At 41.2% G+C, this 27678-nt stretch overlaps 1 protein-coding gene across 2 annotated transcripts in view; it reads left to right on the top strand.

The window, feature by feature from the left end:
* The window catches only part of LOC122972640 (cadherin-20-like), a 93611-nt gene that overhangs the window by 9920 nt on the left and 56013 nt on the right, over positions 1-27678 (top strand). Inside the window, exon 1 of one of the 2 annotated variants that reach the window (XM_044339879.1) lies at positions 15120-15423. The exons of the other annotated variant lie outside the window; for it this stretch is intronic. Within the exon in view, the coding sequence (XP_044195814.1) occupies positions 15365-15423 (59 nt within the window). The 5' untranslated portion in view covers positions 15120-15364. Of the gene's footprint in view, positions 1-15119; positions 15424-27678 lie in introns of those variants that run through there. 2 annotated transcript variants of the gene reach the window in all.

The raw sequence follows: 27678 nt of genomic DNA, 5'->3' as shown, positions 1-27678 counted from the left end.
TAAGATATAGTTTTCTCTCTGATTGACTGGAAAGCTTTTATTTAAGCTTCCCTTGAACATCATTTCTCTTCTATATCCCGAAGCATCCGATCGATACAGTGAGAGTCATGTAGACAAAGAAGACAAAGACAGAAAAGAAGAAAAGTATCTCTTTCTTCCTTGCCGTTTGCTGAGACAAGCAAGAATAGCTGGTTGTTTGAGATGAAATGATAAAATCTTTTGCTACACTTTTGCCCCCTAAGTACTGGAAATGAAATTGTTTAGATCCAATCGGCTCCTGTCAAACTCCACCACAGCACGATTAAATACTACCTGAGTTTTGGTTCAGTCACGACACTCTCGTAGCCTCGTTTTTGGACGTACAAAGCAGCTGTTCCCAGCAAAAAAGCTCTAAAAATCCAACCCAGCACCAAGGTGACACCAAACCGACACTGTTAGGAACTAGCTGGTGAACACAGGGGAGCATTTAGCAGCTAAAGAGTCGGATATTTCCCTCAGGAGTTGGTTGATAGAAAAAAACTGAGCTAATAAGAGAGTGAATATTGGACTTACATTTGTCAGGTTGACATGACTGCAAATGAATACTGCTCCACATCTGTGTGAGTAACACATTCACTGCATCACTTTTATAAAGTTGTGTGTACAGCTTGTTGTGCTATTTTCAAGTGGACAAAAAAAAACCACTCACACTTTTTCATTTTTATTTATTTGACGGGGACAATGCTCATTAATCAACAGAAAGAAAAGAACTGTCAGTGAGCCAGCGTTAGCTTACAAGGCTAACTGTCATCTGTTGTCCCAGGCCAGATGTTAAAAAGGCAATCTCAAAAAAAAAAAGAAAAGATATTAAGTTGTCATTGTCACTCATTCAATTCTCTTTTAGTCACATTCTTTATGTAAAGTTGTATTATTAATGTTCATACTATAAGCAGTTGCCATGAATTCAAGGTTGAAAAGTTAAGGGGTTTACCAATTAATGTGATTCTTATCCCCAAAATGGGAATGCGAGAGAAAATCAATGGAAATGTTTATAGGCTGATCCGACATTATGAGAGTCTCCTAAAGATTTAAAATTGGCTCGTACACGTTATATTAAAGGAAATGTCTGGTTTACTTGAACCTGATATGTTTCCCATAAATGTGGCCATTGTGCCTCTATGTGTCGTGCTAATTTCTCTCTCTCCAGTTCCGTTATAGAGATTCTGGCGAATCACTAAAAGACATTTATCTCCCCAAACAGCAATAACCGGGGCAAGCTGCTGAGCCTCCTACATCTGTCCAAATAAACATGATTTTTTACATGAATAGCTTCAAAAGTTTGTTTCTGACAGAAGATAGAAACTAGCCACCTGTAGCCGCCATTATGGCTGACTGCATAGTCTACATTTCAAGTGCCTAGAGATAGTTTCACTTTTATGTAAAAAATGACTCTAAAATTGGCACATTTGGGTAATTAAGTAAATATCTACAGAAGAATTGATGCTGTTATTGGTTTTATCTATTTCTTGTTGTTCTCAGAGCCTGTTGAAGACAGTTTATATTACATGGGAGAGAAGGAAGATAAAAATCCATCTTAAGTTAATGACTCTTACTTTCTTTGCTGAACTTCTTGAATAAGTGATATTGTCCCTCAAACAGGCAGGATAAATGATCCTTCCTCATTAGGCATTTTTCACTTCCTCCTTACAGTAAAATAATAATCTAAATGTTTTAAGTTACCGGTGAGGATGGGTATTTTCCAGCAGAGATGAATGATACATGCTGCTGAGCGTCGGTGAAAGAGCTCCAGTCAGAGCGTATTTATTTGCTCATGCGGAACCAAAGTCCCTTGTGTTCACCCCACGCTGTTTGATGGGGCCGACATCCCCGACACCTGGTTGCGGTGATGGGTGGGAGTGATAGGGCGGGGCAACTACAGTTCCCCCACCCCCACCCCTCTCCTCGCCCTCCCCATCTACACAAAAACACAGATGAGCCTGTTTGATCTCACTCCACTCTGGTTCAAAAGAGATCTACCCCTCAAATGCAGTCATACCCTTCAACACCCGTCCTCCCTCCCATCCCTCCTCCTGGTATCGTTACACTATACCTCCCTTTGAAATGACATTACCTGTGTCCTCTTTTTAAGCTTAGGAGAGAGGAGTAGTAGATGAGACAGAATGGGTGATGTCGATGGGAGTGCAGTGGGAAAATAATCTACAGGAAATTCCCAATAAGATTGGAGGATTAATTCCTATTCCAGCTGCGTTCAGGGTCTCGCGTGTCTCCTGAGGAGACTTAAATGTACCATGTGGTAGCCAATGCTAGACATAAAATAAAACATGAGGAAAACTGCTGGAATTTCTACTCTATTTCTATTGTATTCTATTTATTTTTATATGTGAGTTAATCTATTTAGTTATTGTATATAATTTAGCCTTTACCTACTTGATTGTTTTTGTATTTTGTGATTTATGTGGCATTAATAACACATTTTAAATGTTTATCTATCTATCTCTGTCTGTCTTGTCAGTATGAATGTTCTTGACTATGTTAAAAAAAAAAGGTTTTTTAGCATTTAGCTTAAATAAAATCATTGTTTTAACAACATGTTAACAACTAAATTTAAGTTAATTTAATCAAATTGAGTTTAACATGTGGTTAGGACTTGCTTTGTGTAATTAAAGCAGTTTTAATACATTTATTTGTCCACCTAGGGGCAGCAGAACAAACTGTTAACACAACATTGACATATTATCACCTTATAAAGTTGATATGGTGTACGTGTTAACCAAGCAGACATGAAGCAACATTATCATTTATTCAGAGTTTTCTGTCAGCCTGATGAATGTCGGTTCAATGTTTATTTTCCTTTTAGCTCTGGTTTGGTCTCCACCAGCTCCTGAGGGAAATATGCAGCTCTTTGGCTGCTAAACTTGACTACATTCACCCGCCAGTCGCTAATTTTGTCAGTCGGCCATCAAGGAATCATATAGTGGGGTTTATTTTTTGTGAAAACAGCTGTCTGCTGCAGCAGGAAATTGGGTTGATGAGAGTAGTGAACCAAAATATTAAAGTTGTAGGTGGTAAAACCAAAATAATGGCCTGAAAAATGCTAAAACTTGGCAAAACTGAAGGTAACTGCAAGTAATAATTGTCTGTTTGTAACCACAAACAACCAATTTCACACTACACTTAGTCGTTTGCCCCATTGTTACTCTAAAAATATTTATCGATGCAGCTTTAATGTTGAAACCATTATTAAATGTAACCCAGATATCTAAAAACATTCACTTTTCCATAAAATGAAGCCAGTTTATTACTGACCTCTAGATGTTGTTTGACCTCCAAATTACCAAATTAGTGCTTATTGTGCCACATTTCATAAACAGGAGTACAGCTCCCTCCAAAAAATGAACCAGTATGAATATATAATTGCTAAGTAATGGAGCAAAGACAGTCAGTGATGCAGGCACAATGGTTTGGCTTCCCTTCTTAACTTCTGTGGCAAGCTCCTGTGGCCATATGTTTGAATAAGTGCCTGTCTTGTACAACAACCTACCTCGCCTTGTCAAGTGGGCCCTGGGATCCATGTTTGCAGTCACTTCAATTCTTAAGTCCTACCTTTAAATATTTGAAGAGCCAGTCACGAATTAAGAACAAGGAGAGGAGAGGCTGCACAGCGCACATGCAAGAATAGGGAGTGCATTCATAATGAATGCGCCTCAGCTCTCGCTCTTGATTTATTTCAAGGCGAATGAGCATAGCGAGCGCGAGCGAAATTAACTTGTTTTACACACTTAACATGTGATGTGAATGGCAATTGTTTTCCTGCAATCTAGTTAGGAATGCAAAGACTGTGTCTGATTATTATTTAAAGGGGAATTTACACGTTTTCTTTGTCAGATATCAATTTGTAAAGTTCACTATACACCAGGTGTGAAGTTTAGTCATTTATTTTTAAGAGAGTACTCGCTTCCCCTCTTCCTGTCTTGTGTATGTCAACTTTAGTTTGTCATGTCTGACATTTCCTGTAATATAGTCTTTTTTTTTTTTTTTTTTTTTAAGAGAGAACATGTGAGCTACAGTCAGGAAAAAATGTGAGTCGTGTAGTGCGGCCATGTTCTGTATCTTTACGGTCTGCTGAACCTACTGTTGTTTGAGAAATTGCTCTCCGTTTTAAAAATGGATTTTTCTCTGTATGACGCTTCTGATGCCTGAAAATGTCTTGCTATCAAGTCGCCACTGCGGTTGGAATATTTTTTTTGCTGCTCGCAACATGAATAAAACCACAAATTACACCCAGCAAACAATGACAAGAGAGATGTTCAGCTGAGAGGTTTAGGTGTTTCAGGGTTTTCTATAGATGACAACATATTATTTCAAAGATTAGATATAATCACTGAAATAGCTGCAGGCACAGAAGTGACTAAGTGGATTTAAGGGTTTTAAGATTCTGAACTACACTTCGACAACACACTGAGTCCCTTCCTGATCATTCTCTGGTTGCAAGCTAACAAAAAAACCTGCAAAAATAATAATAATAATAATAATAATGTTCCTCTTTTTGTTTGTTTGTTGTTGTTTGTTTTGTAATGGGAGTTGGAAGCACACATAATCATTAGCGAACCCTGTACTTGAAAAAGCAGTTGAAACCTTCAGTCGTGTTTTATTTGCTTTAGCGGACACTCTAATCTGTCATTTCAACACCGACAGCTTTACACATTTAGCGTTGCCGGATCAATTTGTTTTTTTATGACTCAATGTTTATTAGAGCAACTACTAAATTACTTCTCTTGAGGAAAACGCTGCAGTGCAGTTTTATTCCCCGCTCCCAACAATTACACAGCCCCCCCCGCCCCCCCCCCCCCCCCATACACAACACTTACAACACTCACTGCAGTTTGTTTGTTTGTTTACTACAGTTCTGAAATTATAATTTGCAACTTTACAGTGTTGTGTCTTTTTTTTTTAAAAGATGATGGATGATTGCTATTCAAACACAGGAGAAGGGGGAGCGTGTGTGTGTGCGTGTGCGTGTGTGTGTGTGTGGGTGTGTGATGTCTGCTTGTGGACAATCCTTTTTGCGAATGTGCCAAGCTCTAAAATGAGCAAAAAAAAAAAAAAAAATGTCAGAACACTGATATGGTGTGAGTAAGAAAGAGAAAGCAAGACAGAGACAGACGCATGTAAACAAAGCAAGCAAGTGAAAAAAAGCGGGAGTGGAAGCCTGCTGAGTGTTGGACTGTGGATTTGTCTCCTCAGCTGCTGGCTAAGTCTGTCATCTGTTCAGTGGTTGAATCAACATCTGGTGAAAACCCGCATAAACACAGCTCTCTGAGCCACCGACACAGTCAGTTAGGAAGAGAGAGAAGCTTATACACTCTTACACCTATAGAGAAAAACACACAGGGAGAGAGAGAGAAGCAGCAGCTAGTATACAATGATGCAGCATTTTCAGCACATAATAGAGTTTATTCTGCTGGAAGTGATGCATTATACATCAGGCACCTCATTGTAATCACATTACTGTTTCCTGTAAGGGAACAACGTTGGATATTACAGTTCTACTTTTAGTCATCGCATTACATTTACCGATCCTATCAACAGGTCATGACTCATAATACACATGCGGTGTTATAAATAATTCTGATATATTACACTCATTTAAGATTTATTTATTTAGTATTAAGCCCGTTCTCTGCACTTACTTTGCTTCGAGAGAGCACCGAGGTAGAGGATGCATGCAAGATGAGACATGGCAGCTGAAGAGGAGGAAAACTCCTGGTAGCCGGAATAATAGATTTCGCTTTGCTCATTGTCATCTGGCAAAGCAGGGCGCTTTCTTCAACCTTTATGCAGCATTTAGACCCAAATTTTAGGTAATTTTCACACTGAGTTTCCTTGTTTGAGGCTGAAAATGAGTTTTATTTCCTAATCTCTCTCTAACCTTTGTGGTGCTCTTTCACACTTATTGTTACGCCAATGTTTTGATGATGCTTTTCTTACTGGAGTGCGGCTTGTTATCACCATTACTAGGATTGTATTCAGTCACTCTGTACCACAGGTGGACTGGACCTGCTGTCAGACCACCTCCTTCAAGTGGACTTTCCCAACAAAGTGTTCACATTACCAGAGGTTTAGGTGAACTGTTCCAGATTTGGACTAAACTGTCAGTGTAAACACATCCTTTAGTGGTCAGAATGCTTCAAGCTAAGTTGTCATTCTTCAAAAATTTACTTCTTGTTCTGTTTACAGTACTTCTCTAGATTGTTGTGCTACACACAACCTCTTGACTTTATATTAGTTTATACTACTTTATATTACAGACTGTATATAAATCCTAAACCCTAAACCTAACCCTAACCCAAGTGGAGCCAAAATATCTCACTCGCCCCCTGGTGGCTGCTTGCAGTAAAGTCATAGGTCCATGTTAGTGGGTGGGACATGGGTCAAACTAAAAAAATCAAAGTACATGTCAAATAGATTTTCCCCAAAGATGGTTTCTGTTATTTTAGGTAGTTCTCATCATGCTGGTGTTTGTTCAAGTGCTCATTTCTCTGATATGTTTGTTTTTAATTAGTTAATTGACAATAGAAAAAGGGGGTGTGACATCATGATTGACAGCTGTGATTGACAGCCGCCCTCAAACGTCCATCAGATACGGCAGACGAGCCGAGTGATCGCAGCAGTTTCTGATGGAAATGTACATTTTCATTTGTGATTCACTACTAGCTATAGCTGCTGGTTATGAACTGGTTTTGGTTGGTTTAACTCCATCGCGGCTCCTGGGTTCACTCGGCTCCCAGCGGCTGCACGGCTGTCAGTCAAGTTGAGGAGGCGTGTCCCACGGGCTGTAATCGCGCCACCTGACTCTGCTGCACACAGCTGAGTGGCTCATTGACGTGTTTTTAATAGTTTCTGGACAACAACGGAGGTCTACGGCACAGAGAAATAAGATATATCAGGCTTTGGATACACACACAATACTTGCACAATTCATGGTTGGTTTGGCTCTGCACATGAGATTTGTTGACAATCAGAAAAGATATAGAAAATTACCAGCCATATCCTCAAATACTGACTTATTGTTCAACTGATTTAATTTAAAGCCAATTCATAAGAGTTTCTAATCACACTGACTGGACTGAGGTTGGTCACAGGAAGTGATGAGTTAGTATTTGACATTTCTGGCAGCATGCCAAGTGCACAGTTAGCATGGACAGTGATATGCACCATAGATGAAAAGACAAAGAAGAGCACTATAAAAAATTAATTCATGAACTTCATGAACAGGAAATTGTAGAGAATAAATAGCACTGCGCTGTGATATTTGGAAAGCGCAGCACAGAATCACGACAACGTTGGCAACATGTCGCCAAAGATGGCGCCAAGGTTAAATAAAAACAATTAACAGATTACCTCTTTAAATGAGTGTGCAGACAGTGTTTCAGTCGGCCATCGAGGGCCATTCTCGATGCATCAGACTGTCGTTCTATTTCTGGGCAGTGGGAGAGAGAGACGTCCTATATCAGTGCCTGTTCAGGCTCCCTTTATGGGAGACCTCCTCCTCTTGCAGTTCAAGTCAATTGTCAACATGATTTATGGAGATGTGAGCTATCTCTAGACTGGCTCCTCAATCTCCCCCTGACGAATTGGTACCATCGGCTCTTGTAAGTGTCGTTTGTTTTCTTCACTGGCCAATTTTCATCCGAGCTGACAAATTAAATCTGCCATGTTTTTGAGGAAGCTATTTTTTCCTCCCTTCTCCTTTTTCCATATATGACCTGCTCGATAATTACCGGAGATGCGGGATTGACACCAAGGAATGAACCCCACAAAACAGTTTGGCACCTGTCTCCAACGCTTTGATATGTCCAGACTTTTAATGGAGCTATAGTGTCATAACATTTAATGGCTGGGAAGTTGGTTTGGATGACACGTTCTGACTCTCACATCTCTCAAAGACATGCACCACTTATTGTCCCAATCATCTCATAGAGCTGCTCACCAACACCAATACAACTTTATTAATGTGACCGGCTTTTATGAGCAGGATAAAAAGGCTCTGCATATTAGCGAGGCAATTATTATACCCAAGGAAACTCTTCTAAAAACAATGGAAAGCTCATGCAATCAACGTAAGTGGTGGTAACTTTTTAAAGTTTGGCTATTTAAGTTTATAATTGACTCCTCTCCACCACCAATAAAATGAAATGAGGGTCAGTCGTATCTTTATCCAGGAACTTTGTTGCCCTGCTTTGCCCCGGCCTGACTGCAGATTAAGGGAAATTAACTGCCGGTGGCAAGGTTGCTGAAAGGTTGGTGAAAACTGGAAAAGGCATTGACCTTTCCATCTACAGCCTGTGAAATACTGTGCCTGAGTGTCATCAATATATTTCAAATGTCAATAAAGCAAAGAGGTTTTGATGCAGAACTACATCAACAACTTGCTGTCAGGCTTCCCTTAGAGTGTTATAATCTATCTAGTATTTACTGCAATGCTAAACAGGGACATTGACTGCATTTACATGCACTTAAGTGCCCTGGTTACAGTTGGATTTCTCCTGAAAGCTGATTTTTTTGACTGTAATATAACTGAAAAAGTTGGTTTCCATAACTGGGGTAGGGGATTAGAGAAACCTGGTTTCTCCAGGTAGATTTCTCCAGGAAAACGCTGGTTATTCTGCCATGAATACGCGTAACCAGGTTTCACAAAGTCCATCCGAAGTCCGACTAAAACTGAAACTAAAACAAAGTAGCCTGTAGAAGTCTAGAGGTCCGCTCTTGTCAGTCGACTCCGACACACACACACACAAATAAAAAGTCAGAAAGCAGCATCTTCCATCACCGATAGTTAAAACCATTAAGCCGTGTGTATGCAGTCAGCGTTTAGAGGCCTCCCGTCCAGAGGTGCAAATTATGGGTGGAGGAAATGGAAATTCATACAAATAGCCACAGCAGTTGATTTACCACAGCAGACGGTTCACTGCGGCAGCGGAAACCGCGTCTCAGATTTAATGTTGTTGTGAAATCTCCAGCGATGTTTTATCAGAGAGAGAATCATGAGGTTGAAAATAATGTGAAAGAGAGAGAAACACCAATTAGAGGTGCTTTATAGAGATAGCTTTGCAGCAACCTTTCATTTCCCCTCGGTGGAATCCTGCTTATTTTTACTTTTAATATGTTGCAGCAACTAAAAAGCTGAAATGCAAAAACACATCGACAACTTGTCAGTCTGTCGCTATACAGTTATAGATACACACAAAATTTACATAAGATTTTTGGCATTAAAAACATATTAGAAGTTTAAAAAAATCAACTAAACAAGCATGCATGAATATGCAAACGTTTAAAATGTTTTGGATCTTAAAAAGTTACTAAAATGTCGATGGAGATCTTTATCAACAACACTGTTCAACTTTAACTTCTTTCCACTTTCTGTTAAATTAATGACATTATGAACTTAAGGTAATGGGGGCGTCACCTGAGCTCAACTGTTGCAAACAATACTTGCAATGTGACTTCATGCGAGGCTCAATTTTAAGTTTTGATGAGTAAAAAAAAAAAAAAAAAAAAAACCCTAAATCAGAATGCACAAATATAACAAATATATAGAAGTTTGAGGTTCCAGGTTATCAGATAAGATCATATAAACTGTCCAAATGCTCGAGCAAAACACAAACTATCAGATCCTTTGACGTGCTCGAACAAAACCAGCAGTAGATTCTCGTGAGATCATCACTGCAAACAGATTGATAGTAATGAAAAGTAATTCCCTTGTTCGTGTCTCTGATGTTATTATGAGTTTCACTTCTCCCAGATCCTGCTGATCCACCAACAAACATTATCAAACTGTAACAACAGTTGTCAAAATTCCTGATATATATGATGTTTGTGCCGACCGTGCGAGCAGCGTGTACTGTAGTCTCGGTCACGCCTACGGAAGGTTCAAGTGGAGATTAAATAAGCTGTGGAGCGCTGAAAGAAAAGTAATCGGGCTAAAAACAGCAGAGATGGTGATTCATGGGAGCTGTGGATTTCAGGAGACAGGAAGCAAAGCGTAAGGCTTTTAAGACTCTTCGTCACCCCTCCTTTTTCCTTTTTTTTTTTTTCTTTTCCTTCCCACTTCCACACAACACAAAACAACACGAATGCACACAAATGCACGCACGTACGCGCGCAATCACACTCCGGAGTATCACCACCTATAGTGCCAGCTGAGAAAGATGGATGGGGCGGCAGTGGTTTCTGATTTAGTCTGCACAATGTGGCTGAGTGATTTTCTCTGTGGAGCATGTCTTGCCTCTCTATGGTGGTGAGGGAGTGGGGGGGGGGGACACAACCCGTCCTCCCCTACCAACCCCCTTGCCCCCCCCCCCCCCCCCCCCCCCCCCCCCCCCTCTCTGTACCCTCCTTGCTGCTCAGAAGATTGCCTCCGTTTTCCCAGTGTGATTGGGGTGATAACCACTAATGGATTCGGAGCCCTGGGCACATTTAGGAGGAGAAATGTTGGTGAATCTTACTTTAATTCCATAATAAGCAGGAAATGCTTGGAAACATGTTATCCCAGTGCTGTGTGGTCTGCATCAGGAGCATGTTTCCCCTTCCATTCATACTTTAAAGGCGATATATCATTCTTATTGTGATTTTCTGTTATTTTTATACTGTTATGATATTGGATGTCCATGTTAAACGTGGTCAAAGGTCCAAAACTTGAGGTGAACGTATGTAAAAATGCTCCCTGCATGTCAAAAGCCAGGACTTCAATCTGTTTACCTCTACGTCCTTGTGATGACATCAGATTGTTCTCTCATGCCCACAAATGGCCGTTGTGTTGTCCACTCGCATATGTCAAATCGGATTCAGGCTCAAACGTGTACAGATGCATGTGAGAAGTTGATATTTCAAGTAAAGAATGAGAAAAAGAAGTAAAACTACTACTATTGTTTGTTTATGTAGCCTCCGGAGCTGGGGGACACTTGCATAAGGGTCAATATAAGATAAATAAGGAGTTTTTTGAACTGTAAATAATGCAAAGATATTCTAGTAGAGGGTCAGAATATAATTATAGACCTCCACGTTTCTGTATAAATCCCTTCAATGAGCAGGATAAACAACAGCTAAGCAAAGGGAAAAACATAAAGATACATAATCATGAATTCATATACACAAACACTGGTGCGCCTGCACAGCGTGATCTCTGTACAGGCCCTCTTTTAGCTTGCCTGGGGGGGGGGGCGGGGAACTCTCATTGTCATGTTGAGCAAATGTGCCGTCAAAGCTCTGCACTTTAAAGATGGGACATGTCACAGGGGGCATGCGAGAAGCCCACTCGCCTGGAGGCAACACGGCCGAACGGTCTGAAACAGAAGGAAGGGGAGGAGGAAGTAAACACAACAGGCGGCGGTGACAATCCTTGACATTTCGCCGCGAGCACTCGTCTTAACTGCCGTTGAATACATCATCTGAAGCGAAGGAATGATAAATAACCTGACTGGTGAGGAGGGGAGAGTTGTGGGCAGACCTCCAGAGAGAAGAGTTATGAGGTTTCAGGTGAGGAGGGCTGAAATACGCAGGGAGTCCATCTGACTTTTGTCCAAACAGAGCCAAGTCAGATGATAGCTTTTTGTGCTCTAGGGGGGCTGTTCAGCAACTCTTTTCACCTTAAAAAACACCAATCTGAACACTCGAGTGAAACTTCTGTAAGGTGCATTCAGTTAAAGTTGGATTTCTCCACACAAAATCCCAGAACTCCTCAGTGTTAGAACGATATGTGAACATTTTAAATTACTGCCAGAAGTCTAACCTTGAAGTCCCTCAAACTAAATGTCAAGTTTTTTTTTTTTTTGTGAATGCCTTTTAACTGACTTATTTGAGCATTTTCTCATCTGGTGGAAAGATCTCGGTTTGGGTTTTAAAAAAAAAAAAAAAAAGACTTGATTCGGGAGCAATTGTGGTCATTGTTTAAAGAAAACAACTTTGACTGCTGGGAGGAAGTATCCCTTGTCAAAGTCCATCCATCCATCCACCCACCCCAACCTTCTTTCCTAAAGGTGTTTTCAGACAGAACACAAAGCTAAATTTGTCCTTTCATTATTTGACCGCTGGACTGTTTGTGCAGTCTTTGTTTATTCATCCTAAACGGTGAATGTACTGATCTCAGGAATCACCATGGACTCCAGTTATTTTCCTCTAGTCTCTCTCCTTTTACCTCTCATCTTGTAGATTCATTGAAGCCCCGGGATAAGCTTGAAATGTCTTTCCATTGACTTTGTATGAAAGAGTTGAAATTTGCATTGTGTTTTGTCTAAACACACCTTAAAGGGGACATAACAAGCTTTTTGTGATTTTCTGTTGTTTTTATCCTGTTAAAATGTCAGATATCTATGTTAAACATGGTCAAAGTTCTAAAACTTGAGGTGAATATTTGTGAAAATGCTCCCTGAAAGTCAAAAGTCAGAGCTTCAGCCTGCTCAGAACGCTCCGTTTGCAAACTTACCTCTACTTCCTCCTCCTGGTGATGTCAGATCGTTCACACATGCCCACAAACATTGAGTAAAGAACAAGAAAAACCTTACTTTTACTAATATAGTTTGTTTTCGTAGCCTCCAGAGCCAGTGGAAGTCTGCCGAGACGCAGTTTTAGACAGCTGACCAATCAGAACAACCTTAAAGAGACAGGAGCTAAAACGGCCTGTTTTAGACAGAGGCTGAACTGAAGGGCTGCATAAAGTATAAGATAAATAAAGAATTTTTTGAGCTGTAAATCATGTAACGATATTCCAGTAGAGCCTCAGAATGTAAATATAGATTTGGAAATGTGCATGATATGTCTCCATTAACCTCATCATAGTTGCCATACGCAGAAATTGCAGAAAATGAGTATTTTGAAAATGCTTCCATTGGACTTGGGTCTTGGGTTTTTAAGTGTTCTTTCCTGCCAATAGGTTTGTTTTTGTAGTTAAGTTCCCCATTTTTGTTTACACTTCATATTTCCAAAAGATGGTATTATCTCAAAGATTTTGTTTTTTTTACTGTAAACTACAGGTGATGAGCAGGAAACACAACGTATGAGTGCATAGCGACGTAACTTTGGTTGTCTTTATATCTCTTAATGTCTCATATTGGAGACTTTTATAAGCATTTATCTTTTTGTGTGTGTGTGTGTGTGTTTTGAAAATAATATCTGAAAATCACTACAGCATTTGCCTCCATCAGTAAACAGTTGGAAACACAAGTGGCTTGGCGGGAAGTCACAAATCTCGGCCGAGGCTTCATTTGATTTTCTTTACAAGCTTCCCACGGAAAACATCGAGGGTCGCTTTTTGAAATCAGACAGCAAAAGATTGTATCACTTTAAAAACGGAATAATGGTTTGAAAGGGTCTTAAAATGCAGTCATAGTTGTTTTCTTGAAACAGGACATTATCTCTCTGTGGCAGATCCTTCCACTGGCATCAAGATTTCCACCATCTGATTCTCCTCAAACAAGAAAACTCTGATTTTTTTTGTAGAGGATGAATATTTCACTTGTTTTAAGAAAAGTTGGAAGACTCCTCGGCTGGATTGAACTGTTTGTTGAGATGGTTTTTTTTTTTATCCTGGTCTCCTTCTGTTCGTCTCTTCCTGTTATCCTATTCGTATGCCCCCTTTTGCACCTCGCTCTATTCTGTCTGTCTAACACGCTGCCTCAGAGGGCTTTCATGCTTCAGTAGGTATACATGCACCTAGATAGAGCTTTGTAAATGGGCAGATAGGTCAAACACTAACAGAAGCAGGAGTGTAGTCGACGCAGGGCTTACAGCTGGACGTACAGACAGTGTGGCCAATTATTATTTTTTCCTCTGCTCCGTGTCCGTTCCCTTTTTTTTTGCACATGTACAAACACAGATGAGTCCTACGTCAAAGTGAAAACTGCCCTTCTCTTGTTAAAGGCTTTTAAACATGTTGGATGGAGACGGGAATGTGTGTTTAGCAAGCTGGAAAGGTGTGGGTGGACAGCTTTTCGTGTCTTTCTTATCAGTTTTATCCATCCTGACAAGTTTCCTGGCGATTCTGTCAAATGCTTTGGCATCGGAGGAGGAAACCAACCTGTGCTGGCCCCAGTAAGAACGTGTGAAAATCAATGATGTTTAGATAAGCTTGCTGTCAATTCTGACATCTGCTCTGCCTCCCCTTCATCTTTTTTTTTTTTTTCCCCTCCGCGGAGAACAACAACAAGGAAAACAAGCCTCCGAAATATTGTTCTTTGTGTGCGTGCATGCACATGTCGGATCTGAGCGAGTCGGGGCGAGAGGGGAGTATTCCGTGTACAGAGGGAAGCTAAGTATCGGAGAAGTTTGTGGGTAAAGTTGCAGGCAGGGGAACACTCACTGTAGATTATGTTAATTTTTCTCAAATCCGCCGCCTCACACCAGCAGCGGTGGTGAGAAGTGGTCGAGATCTGAGACACTTAAAGTTCAGGCTTGAAAGTTTTCAGATCCTTCTGTAAAGAGGGATGAAAATATTCACACACACACATAGATGGATAAATATCATATATTTAAAGTCCATGTAGATTTCTTACACGTTGTACATGTTAGAAAATAATTGCTGAAAACGTGAAAAGACTGTGAACCGTGTACTTCTGAATTGTGGAGTTCAAGCGTTTCTGTGTTCAGGGTTTTCTGGGCGGGCCCGGGATGGTGGTTCAATGACGTAGCGGGGTGATTAGCATGACCCGTCTCTCGCTATATGAACACTAGAGCAAGGTAACAGGTAACAGGTAGTTTAACAAACTTCCATCAGAGACAACTGGGAATCACTCATAGACTGTATAAAAATACGGACGTAGTTACCATGACGTCATCATTGGTTTCTGAAGAGCGGTTTTGAAGCTCAAAGTGAGCGCCATCTTGGCAGCGCGTGACTCGGCCTCACTCCTAGCCAATCAAAATTGGGCAAGGAGGCAGGCCCAATGGCTGAAACAAGCCACCTAGCAGCTTAATAGAAGTTAAACGAGTGAGTTATAAAAAAATTCACCCCCCTGTACAGTTGTCATGAAAGGCGAAACTAGTTTTTTAGTTTTTTGTACCAGGCTGTAAACATGTTGGGCATTTTAACATGGAGGTTTATGGGGAATGACTCGCTTTTGGAGCCTCAAGTGGTCATTCAAGGAACTGCAGTTTTTGGCACTTCCGCATAGGCTTCATTTTTCAGCCCCGGAGATTGCCGCTTGGATTCACTTCAGATAATCTGTTGTTACTGGTGATTGGGGCCGTTTTCGGGTAACGTTAGCACTCAAAGAGTTATTTTAAACCCAGCTTCAGCACTGGCTGTGCGGCCGAGAGGTCCCCGGCCAGAGGGAGAGCTTTTGCCGGGCAGCACTTCACCAAAAAGCACGGCATGAGAGGCTCCGAGGGTGACGGCCACAGTGAAGCCACCGGGGATGTTTCAGCAGAGAAGTGAGTAACGTTCACCAAACTCCACTGAAAAAAAATTACAATTTCACATAATGATGATTGGTGATGGATCGCTTGTTAACTAATCATTTAAGTTACATTTTTACTGAAACAAGTCCACATTTACCCACACAATATGTGCTGAATTAAACATTGACCTCTAACGTTACTTTATTTTTAAATTATCTTCCATGCTTCCTTGCCTTACACGTATCAACAAGGCCTATTTTAAAATGTGTATTTTTATACGGAAGTTTGGTAGCGTTGTTAACTCAGAGGCTGTTCATATGTATAATTTATATTTATTTATATTTTATTTAACTCAAATGATTTGTGTTTTACTTATTTTTAAACTTATTGTTTTTATTTATATGTAATATTATTTTTTATTTTTCAGCATTTTTTAAGTAATTGAAATAATTTTTTACAATTATCAATTACAATTATTTTACAAACATTTTTTTACAATTTATTATTATTTAGATTTTGAAAATAACTACAGATTTTTTTAAATTTATATTTCTGCATATTTTAGTTTCTCTGTATTGATTTCATTTTGTATTTTTATATATTACTATCATTGTGATCATTTTATTCCTAGTATGATACAAGTAGCATCACCAATTGAGCCGTGTGCTCTGCTTCCCTCTAACCGACATCACAGACAAGTCACGTCCGCTGGTTGTAAAACTCCACGAACCAGGATCAGAGAAGAGATCGCTGCATTTCGTTTCCTGGCTTTCTTTTATTCATTTGCTCTTCCTCCAGCCTTACTCTATTTCAGACGTGCTGACAGGGGATTGAGACCCAATATTCTCTAACCCTACCTTCCCACCCTCTCTTTCCTTCGCTTACAGAGGCTAACATGAGACATGACAGAATGCAGGAGATGGAAGTTTCAACTCCTTGAATTACCAGATAGATTAGAACCAGCGTTGGAGGGGCACAACAGGCCTCTAAGGGATCAGAAAGATCTGGCGTGAAGAAGTGCAGGTCAACATTAGATGGGTATCCCAGAGCCACAGCTGTATATGGATCCTGTCGCCAGTAGCAGATGGCATGTGGAATTACACATAATGAGCGATGAGAAGTGTTTGGTGCAGTCTGGATGATAGGATGTGGGTTGAGGTGAAGGATCGCAACCAGAGAGTAACACAGTGTACTCATGTCTAATTCAGAGCTCAGTGAAACACAGCTAAGTCTCTGGACAGGAGATGGTGTCCTGTTGCTTTCAACAAAGTGAATGCCGTTATTATATGGGTGAGTGGAAAGGGAGGGCAGACAGAGGACTAAATGAGGAGTGAAGTAATCATGGCTGGGCAGCAGTGGAGGATCTGAAGAGGCAGATTGTACTATTATAGTAATTCAGTTTCATTTTTTTTTAAGGTGTTTAGTTACAGATTGTTGGTTTAACAACCTTTTTCAGAGGCAGAGCTGCTCATGGGAGCAGAGAGAAGCTTTTTTACAGAGTTTCTAGAGAGCCGAAGTTAATGGGCAGTTGTTGCATGATGAGCTGCAACACCAGAGGTTGGCAGGAAGTTGCTGTCGGTGCAGAAGGTGAGCTGAGCTACCACCTGATTGGGTGATAAGTTGCAAGTGAAGAACAGCGCTGCAGAAATCTGTTACTGACGGACTCACCAGTTTTCTGAAAGTTAAAATTGAATTTCTTGAACATGTCCAGGTTGCATTAGCCACTAAAAACCTGACATTTATATATAATATTTATAGAATTAGTACCATTAAATATTATCAGTATGAACCAGGACTTTTTGCTGTGACAAAAGTGCTTATAAATGCTTTATATTTGATTCATTGCCCCAATCTTGTACTTTTGTTGCTCTGCTGGTCCATTTTTCATACAAAGTTTGAGGAAAATCAAATATAATCCGTCGGCAAAAGGATCCAATGGCCACAAGCGGGCACTAGTCCATCTGTGACTCACTGGATCTGAATGAATGAAGAACTTTAAGCCTCTCTCAATCCGACAATACATCAAAACATGCATGACAAAAGAGGAAGACAAAGCCCAATAAATAGTGGAGCTTTGGTGAAACACGACTGCAGTTTAGCCAAACTATCATCACATAGATGGATGGTAAAGATGGAAAAGATTCCCATGTTTACAACTTGCAACCGTTAATATCGCAGGACAACTCAAGGCGGCCGTATGATTGGTCGAGTGAGGTACATTGACAATATAACACCATATCCAGTAAATTTAATCTTTGGCTGACATGAGGCTATTTATCACTATTTGGTTGATTTTCAACCAGTTCCATATCACAAAGCACCAAGTCTCTTCTGGACTTTCTGGAAATTTGGTTAAAATTTTATTTGGATAGAAACCTACCTACAGTCCTGAAATGAGTGATATCACCTGTGCAGGTGTGCCATGGGTGTGTAAAGCCTTTAAAGATTGTCAGGTAGCTCCATGGACTGTATATAAAGAGGAATATACCGCAGTGTGACATCAAATTAGCTAAATTGTGCTAACAGGGCAGGTCAACGCCCACATGGCAGACATCAAAGCTGCTATAAGTCTTCAAATCTCATTAACAGAGCAAAAATGACCACAAGCACACTTCAGGGCCTGAATTTAGAGATTGAGACCATAATGACTCATTGAAAAAAAACTACTGAACTCAGTATTTCTGGAGAGAAATCGACGCCTTTTGAAGAAGAGTCAATTGGTGCGATGCCACCGGCTGTCTGTGACATTGCACTTTAAGCACTTTTGTACTTCCACATTGGCTTCAGCCAGTAGTTGTTGTTTGAGTAGCTCTCAAAGAACGTTGTCCTTGCAGTTTCTAAACTGATATAAACTCCCAACAATGAGATTTCCGCCTCCAGAGCAGCTTTGTGTCCAATAAATATTTGTAGAACTCTGTCCAATGTCTCTGTCTTATCTGCTGTTGAGCTTATCCAGAGCGGTTTGAACTTAACCGCTTAGTGTTTGGTTTAGGAATATTTGAGTAAAACAAACACAGGTTGCATGGCAGCTCTCGACTTATTTTTTTTTTTTTAAATCAACTGAACTTGTGACCCTCCAAGATTTTAACTGAGTTTTATGAAGGGATTTGCTGTAATGAAAAAAAAAAAGGAGTAGACATGAGAGAACAGTCCCGCGGGGAGCAGAAATAGGAAGAAGAATGTATGCAGCTCACTTTGGGCTCTGCTTGTGTCATTTTTTTTTTTTTTTTCAAATCTTGCTCCGTGCCAGTCCTCATTCCCTTTGGGCTCTATTACAGCCGATACCAACTCGCCCTGCCCGGCCAGATCCAAACATAATCCCTCTTGGTATAGTGAAGCCAGGAGCTCAGGGGCAAGGAGCATGTTTAACATCTAGACTCTTCTTATTCCACTGTGGGGGAAACGGTCTTGGCAAAGCTCGTGCTCCAAGATCAACACAGGTTTGACGGCCATCTGGTCTACAGTGCTGAAAATCCTCAAATGGCAAATACCACCCACAGCCTGGTTTTCTGTCTCCCAGCAAACACAGCAGCAGCAGGCTCCAACAATCAGTCAGCCCAACAGCAGACCAACAGGCACCCCCCCCCACCCCCCAACCCCAGACCAAACTAGGGAGATTAGATCAAACAAACGATCCCCCTGTGTGGGGCGGTGGCACGTCTCTTTAAACAGAGAGGTGATTGGCTTTGTACTCTTTTATTTATGGCAGCGTTTATCTGAGGGAGAGAAAAAGACTTTGTGAAGGCCAAGAGACTCAGTCATCCAAGGGGAGCAGAGTGAGGGGGGGGGGGTTGTGAGCCAGTCAAGGCTGTGTTGCACCAAGCTCCACGGTGGATGGCAAGGAGCTGTGCACAGGGGGTACCATTACCCTCCTTGGCTAACATGCCCTCTCTGGATCATCATTTCTATGAGAGCTGCTGTAAATCATTTTTACTGCGATGGAAACATCTATTGTGATTGCCTGCCCTTCTATTGGCAAAAGTCATTGTCATAATAATACCTGGGAGGGTCCGCTTTACTGGGATTATGAGTGCCACGCTGATGGGGCAGTGGTGGGCAGCGCCAAATAATGTCAGTGAAGAACATCCTCAGGGGGATGATGACTTTTACACAGCGGTTAACAGCTTGTGTGTTCTGTATGAAAAGTCCTGTGTGAAAGGTTGAGTATAACAAGAGTCCTGCTTTGTGGTTACATCTGTTGACATGTTTTGACATCTGTTGACGTCTCACTTTAGAAAAAAATACATGAATGAACGGTTTTCTGCTAAAGTTGGACATGAGAGATTTATTTCTGTGATGTTTTGTCTGTTTGAAATGAGTGAGGTCAAGCTGGAAAAGACAGATGTTATTTACTTCCTTTCACTTAACAACAACATTTAGCAATATTTAAATTGAAATGTGATGACAGGCAGAGACATTTCCACACAATCCTGATGAAGCACTTTACACTATTATACACTATATCATAAATATTTAATGTTATACAAAAATACATGAGTTTGGAATCGAGTTTTCAGGCAAAGAGGTCCTATTACTATTATTACTTTGTGCCCTATTTATATACATTATATATTACTGCTCATTTTCATAGTATACAATGTTAGCATACAAGAAATTAATGTACTTCTCAGTTTTGCACAAATAAGATACAAGTCATGTGTGGCCAGACATCAATTTGTGACACTGGAACTGAGAGAAAGCTAAATAATTTTGCAATTTTACTTTGTTTTTAGTTTTTTTGTCTGTTTCACCAGCATCCATTTACATATTTGCAGCTGTGAATAGCTCCCCTGGTCTCCTATGTGTCTCAATGTCTAAAAGTCACATTTATATAAATGTTTTTAATACATTTTGAAGAAGACGTTATTGCTCTGTGGATTAGGTTTGTGTCATGTGTCTGATGTGTGGTCACGATCGGGCTGCAAAAAACTTTGGTAAAAGTCCAGATGAAACAGCATTTCCAGAGTATCTAACCTCCATATCGTGACGTTTTTTTCCGAGTGAAACAGGACAGACAGACGGGACGTAACATTGGGAGGAATTTGATTTGAAGGTTGAAAAGTGGGCGTGTCATAATGAATCTTAAATCTGTGCCACTAAAAGTTCAAGATTGACTGATGGGTGGTCATGATATTATTGGTTGAAATTGGTTGGTTCAAGCCAAGCACATGTAATATTTTGTTTTACAGGAAGAAAATATGTTTGGACTTTGATATAAAAATGCAAAGAAATTAATTTTTTGTGCATATATTGTTAAATAGATGCCGAATATGACCAGGGATGCGATCTAAAACGATTTTTCATTTCATCTCAACTCGAAAAAATGTGGTTTTGTCATGATGTAGAAAAAAACTGAAAGTAGACGTCATTGCATTTATTATTTTTCTAATTTTCAGGGTTGTGTGGAATAAAAGTGTCTATCATGAACAAAAAAAATCATTTAGTCTGTATATTGGCTGCATCTTTTCACTTTTTTCAATTTGAACACATCATTATGTAGTATGGAATAGGGACAAGCTCTATACACATTAATATGTCAATAATAACCACATGTGATTTGAAAAAGGCTATTATTTGCTTAAGTACGAGGTCACACACATGGGGCAGGCAAATCATATGAGCTGTATGCAAAGGGAGAAATGTACTATGTTTGAATTCTGCAGCATGCATAAACCAGCTCCCCAGAGTCTTTTGTAAACAATATATTCCAGGAACCTATATGTCAAACATTAGCATGCTGTGCAACTGACTAACACACAGAGGAATTCTATTGTTTAGGACCTGGGATGTGTCATCCTGAGTTAAGAACATGTCAGCTACGAGGGTGGCTTCCTGCCCCCCCCCCCCCCCCCCCCCCCCCCCCCCATCACCCTCCACTGCACCCAATAGATCTATGTAACTCTAACTTTCTTCTATCTTCCGCTCTCAATCTTTACAGCCGCACATCACTTTTTCCCTTTACTTCACTCCCCTAAGACAGAGGATCCTCTCTTGTCTCTTTGGTTAGCTGTTCATAGATCAATCCCCCTGTCTGTTTAGCTAATTGTCGGCAATTGTGAGCGGTGTGTAATTCATCCCCAGGCGTGATCCATCAGCCGATCGATTGTATTGACGTGCAGAAGTCTCCACGTCCCGACATGTGTTTATCACAGTGCCGCAGAGAACACATGCAGAGAGAGGCTGATGGCTGTTTGTCATGTTGATGAATATGGAACAATGCACTGAAGTGAGGCGAGAGTCAACACGCTTCTTGAGTTATTCTCAGTGCAATATCATTTCTAAGTGTAGTTTTTTTTTTTTATTATTTTGTCATCTTAGTAGTTCTCTTTTATCTTTATTGATTTTTTTTTATTTGTATGGTTTCTTACCTGCAGCCTTAAGTGTCTTCTGTTGTTTGTGACTGAAATGAGATGAAACAACACAATTTCCAAGTGCGATTGAGAAATCACTATTATGTCTTTTCACAAAATAATCTCTATTCAAGGCCTATTAACAAGATTTTTTCTGAGCTGTGCTCAAGGTCCACTTACTACCTTTTTTCTGAGCATTTCAGCTAAAAAAAAAAGTGGACTGTTAAGATTATTTTGTCAAATTATCCATCATCTATCCCATCTATCTATCTGTCCCTTTTGAGGTTTGTTTAATTTACTTTGTAGGAATATTAAGCAGCAGTACTTTTTGTTCCCCTGTAAGTTAAAAGTCTGTTTCTGGTTATATGACAGAAGCCTAATTTTGCAAACAACGGCAGATGCATCTCACCTTTCCTGACAGACACATGGGGCTTTAGAAAACCTGAAATTGCTCCTGAAATCTCTAAAAAACCATTGTGTGAGTAATGAACAACAGGCACAGGCCTCATTTTTGATGGAAATGAACTACTGAGAAAGAAAGAAAGAAAGGAAGGAAGACAAAAAAAAAAACCCCAAACAACACAAAAGGAACGGAGACACCATACTGACAACACATCCTCAGCACTCAGATCTGAAAAAGTCCAAGTCTCTGACAACAGAGATGGCAGCGCCTGCATTGGGTGACAGGCCCGATCCATTTGGCGCAGGCGAAGACACAAACACAAGCTGTCTAAAGGGAGTAAGGTAGACTTCAATCAGCTAAAAGGTGATAAAACATAATTAATTCAATCACCCACTCACTCTCTCTCTCACTCCTTTTCTCCCCCCTCCTTTCCCTCCCTCCTGTCCTCTGAGAGAAAAGCAAAAAAAAAAAAAAAAAAAGCAGCTGAGGTTTTTTCCTTCACACAAGCAAGTTAATGGGAAACTGCATTCATAGTTTCTTTCAAAGAAGCCTGTCCTTTCTCTCTATTTTTCCTAGTCCTCAATAACAAGCTTGTATCTGAGTCAGTGCTGTTTCACAAGATGGCTCACAATACACCCCATGTCATTAAACACACACTGACTCGCTCACACACTCACCATTACCTGTGCAGGCAGAGAGGAAGAGGGATACTTATTCATGCATCACATGTTGAGACCCTTTTTACACTTCTACCTTTAGTCATTAACTGTAAGACCTCGAAAAATGATAAATGACAGGCGCGTGTGACGGATAAAAGATTGTTGAGTGAGCGAGTACATACGAGTCTGTGTGTGCACTCGTGCGTCTGTGAGCGCAATGCAAAGTAACGCCATTAGCGCTACTCGTTGCCCTCACACTGGCAGAGAGGCCATTAACACCCCAACCAGCCCAGCCTTCATCTGCCAGGGTCAAGTAGGCCGCGATTACTTCACTGCGCCACGCTCCAACATCTCGAAAAAAAAGAGAGACTGAGGCACGGGCTCGGGGTGGAAAAGGAGGAAGGTGGGGGCTTCTGAAAAAAAGATCAGATTTTGTTGTCAGGCTGGGAGAATGAGTTGTTGTGTGTCTGTGAAGATCAGGATGGTCTGAAGGCTAGATGTGGTAGGATCAGAGAGGAAGTGTGTGATTTGTGAGCGTGTGTGAACACCTTTTCGCCAGCCCAAATGAGTAAGTGAGCAGGTGAAAGTGTATGAGTGAATCTGAGTGGGAGAGTGGATGTTCATCGCAGGTCGTAGAGGCAATATATCCCTGAGAACTGGTGCACCAGTGAAAGTAGAATCCACTTCCCCGAGGCGCTCATCTCCCACTAGAGCAAGGTGTGAGGAATGAGAACAATAGCTGTTGAAGGCAGAGTAATGTTTCAGCACAATTGCTGGTCTCTGTAATACAAGGCCGCTACATCCTGTCTCCCATGACAACCAAGCCCTGCGCCCCAGGGATTGGTTGGTAACACGGGAGAGGGTTTCTCGTCGTCTCCGGTCTTACCTGACCGCAGTGGAAACGTCGTGGTAAATAAAATCATGGCTGCTGTTTGTAGAAAGACAGAGAAGCTATAACAAGTTAAAATAAGTCTTTGATCTAATCTAATCTAATCTAATATTTAAGAAAAGGCATAAATGTAGGCTTTTTTCCATTTAAAGACTCTGATCACATATTTACAATTAGATTTTGGTTGATAGGGGTTTTTAAAGGCCTAATGTGTCTGCTGGTTGCAGCTGTGTTATATCAGTATCTTCTGATGTATTTTTAAAGCTCAGCCAATCAATATTAATGTAATTAATATATTTTTTATATGAACAATGAATCATGACTACATGTAATGTGAATGGGGTTGCTTGCAAACCAAAACAGAGCTAACATGATGACATTGGGATGACAATGTTGCTCTGTCTGCTGGATGCGTTAAAGGCTATTTTTTTGCTAACATAATAGTCAAAGCAACTTTATGAGGCAATAGATAATATATAGATAATAGGGCTGTTAGTCTGTCAACCTCTGCTGGAGTTTTTCCGCCACCTAGTGGCTGAAATAAAAGTCCACAGCTTTAAATGGAAAGAATGAAAGTGATTGGTTTTAGTGCAGAACACACAGATAATTATGACCCAATAAAGCTATACGGTTTTTGATTTTCATAAAGTTTCCAGTCAAATAAAAAATGAAAAAGCTCTGATAAACCCAGTGTACACTACCTGCCCAGCACCAAACGCCAGACAAAGTTAGCGACCAGTGAAGTATTTAGCAGCTTAAGTCAGAAATCTCTTTTGGAAAACGGTGGCGACGAAAGTAGAGTTAAAGTTGTGCATGAAAATTGGAGTTACATCCATCTGTGTAATTAGGAAACTTATTGCTAGCATGTTAGCCAAATGCGATAGTACATCAGGGTTGCAAGTCAGGCAGGTTTTGGATTTTTTTTTCCCCTAGTGGCTGGAAAAATGCAGCTTTGAAGGACCAGTGTGTAGAATTTAGTGGCATCTAGTGGAACAGACGTGGCAGAAATGGAATATAATATTCATAAGTATGTTTTAATTAAGTGTATAATCACCTGAAAATAACAATCGTTGTGTTTTCGTTACCTTAGAGTGAGTCCTTTATATCTACATAGGGAGTGGGTCCTCTTCCACGGAGGCCACCATGTTGCACTGTCATGTTTCTACAGTAGCCCAGGATGGACAAACCAAACACTGACTCTAGAGACGTTTTACACGAGTAGGTTCTCCTACATGCTTGGAAGGGGAGGGTGAGGAGAGGGGTATTCATTTGGTTGCAATCTTCCACCAAATCTTACACACTGGTCCTTCAAGAAAAAAATAATCACATATACTTTCTGAATGAATATTTTCTCAAGACAGAAAAGCTCCTGAAGTAGCATCTAGACCATCAAGAGACACTAAAACTGTTATTTTCAGCGACATATTTGTGATTTAAAGCTCATGACTCTGCCGGTTCAATAGCAGCAAAATTCTGGAATATATTGCTTTGAAATAAGAATTCATTAAAAAAACAAAACACCACTAAGTAATTAGATGAAAAAGAAAATGTGTAAAGAAAATAAGAATTTAATTGCAGCCCATACAGATTGATTTTATGTCACAAATGATTAAAACTTAATATCATCAAACTCATATATCATTCTAACCTTGCTTGACATAGATTCTCGTGGACCAGAAGAGTCTGCCAACATGTGTTTGTGCAGCTAAAATGATATGTGAACTGATTTTCAACGGCTTTACTCTCCACCTGATGACACATTACTGCATCACAGTGCAACATAGCATAGCACGTATGAAAGTCATTTGTTTTGAATTGAGGGTTATAATCTTGTTTTCTTTAAACGATGATTTGCCAAAAAACAAAAACATGGTCCAGCTTGACACCCACTGCTGCTACTATTATGGCTGCTCACCAAGAGCCCGGTTCTGCACAAGGTTTCCTGCCATTGAAGGGGAGTTTTTCCTTGCCGTTGTTGCCAAGTGCTTCCTCATGGTGGAATGTTGGGTCTCTGTAAATTAAAGAGTACAGTCCAGACCTGCTCTATGTGAAAAGTACCCTGAGATAACTTGTGTGTTGTGATTTGGCACTATATAAATAAAACTGACTTGCTTTGACTAATGAATGGACTTTGGGGAGGTCAGCACACTAAAATCACCTAAAATGTGTTTAAGAAGCAGTTGAAAGTATGAAATGGATATTTTCCAGAAATACAGTACAGTTGACTCTCTCAAGTCCTCATCTACGGTATTCAAAACCGTCAAGACCTGAGCTCTGCTCCTATTTTTTTCTTCAGCATCAAGCAGTCAATGAGTGAAGGACAAAAGAAGATGAAGAAGTGTGTTAACCCGTGCACCAGCTGCCGGTCCAGCTCCATCCTCCTGTTGGATCCTCACCCTACTGTGAGGCTTGCATCAGTGCTTTGCATGCTGGGCTAGCACTTACCCCACAGGCCGCCTGCCAGCTCTGTGCTTGCTTGCCTACGCAGGAGCTGCAGCGACAAGCAGATACTTTCACGGTGCTCCATGTTGAGGGAGGCAGTGATGGCAGCAGGACTGATATGACCATGAGGATCTTTCACCGGAGGCAGAGATGGACCTTTTTTCAGATGACTTGTCTCCTTCCATTTCAGGTTCTCTTCCTGGCTCTCCTTCCTTACCATCGGGAGCCCTGGAGCTTGATGTTGGGGGCATTTGCGGCTCTCTCCATCCCCACCACGGCTAGCGGCCCCGCAGCAGCAGCTCTCCTTCTCCGCGTCAATCTGCTAGCCATATGCCCACTGCTACAGCACTTTTTCAGGACTTGCCAGGCATCATTAAAAAGGCAGCAGAACAGCTTGTTGCCTCTTTGGTGGGGACATCTACGACCAGGAGCCATCAGCCAGACATCCGGTGTCCGGAGTCCACAAACAGCACAAAACACTATCTCGCTGTCTTCCACTGTCTCTGCCTTGGCCACTAAGTCCAGGGCTCTTTCTCCAGAGCTAGCTACTGACATCAGGAAGGTTATGACAGCTGTCCTGACTCTCACCACGGCTTCGACTGTGGCTTTGTCCAGGATAATGGCGTGGCAGACAATGATGCAGCCTAACATCTGGCTCCAGATCTCAGCTTCCCCCTCAAATCAGACGGGAGCTGCTGGATGGTCCCATATCCCCGAGAAGGTTGTTTGGACCACTCATCCAGAGCGCCACGGCTCATCTGCACAAAGCAACTAAGGAAGTGGAAAGAGTAAGGAAACTCAACTTCTGGAGCAAAGCTGCACTTCAGCCACAGCATCAAAAACGCAGAGATGCTCACTCCAAGAAGAAGCACCCTGCAGCCGCCACTGCTGCTGCCTACGCGCCTCAACATGCACCTGCTTCAGTGCCACCATGATATCCTCCTCCAGCCCAACAAACATTACAGCAAGAGCCTGCAGTCACCGTCCTCTTGGTCTAACCCGCTGGCCAAACTGCCTCACAAACACCGGCATCAGTGGCAATGACAGGATGCTGGGAACACGTGTCTCAATCCAGCTGAGCAAAGGAAACACAACAGCCAACCACTTTCCTCTAAAGAGCAGTTACTTCTCAGTGAGCCCGCTTTTACCCCTGCCGAGCATTTTTCGGTTGTTTCCAACAGAGACACGGTCCCCACACACACAGAGGCTCGCTGCCACACACACAGTGCGGCAGGTGCAGTCTGGTCACTTCCTCACATTTTCATGAGCAGGTACGAATCCCCACTTCAAATGTGCATTGCTGACCATAAACAATTATCACCCACCTCCCACCCATCGGGGCAAGTTAGTTGGGATTTCCTATTATGGCCTGTTTCAAACTGAAGGTTTGCGGAGCTGAAAGCTGACTCTGTCATGCGTTTTCAGCACCACGGCTAGAGCCAGCCCTTTTCATTCTGCCCTGTGGTAAATGAGCACACGCTTCACACAGCTGTGGAGAGGACATTGCACTGGTTGGTAACTATGTTCAGAGCACTGCTCAGCGTG

This window comes from Thunnus albacares, chromosome 21, assembly GCF_914725855.1.
Source record: "Thunnus albacares chromosome 21, fThuAlb1.1, whole genome shotgun sequence".
In the NCBI taxonomy this organism is placed as follows: Eukaryota; Metazoa; Chordata; class Actinopteri; order Scombriformes; family Scombridae; genus Thunnus; species Thunnus albacares.
The sequence above is the reverse complement of the archived record's forward strand: the minus strand, read 5'-3'. Positions and strand labels throughout refer to the sequence as shown.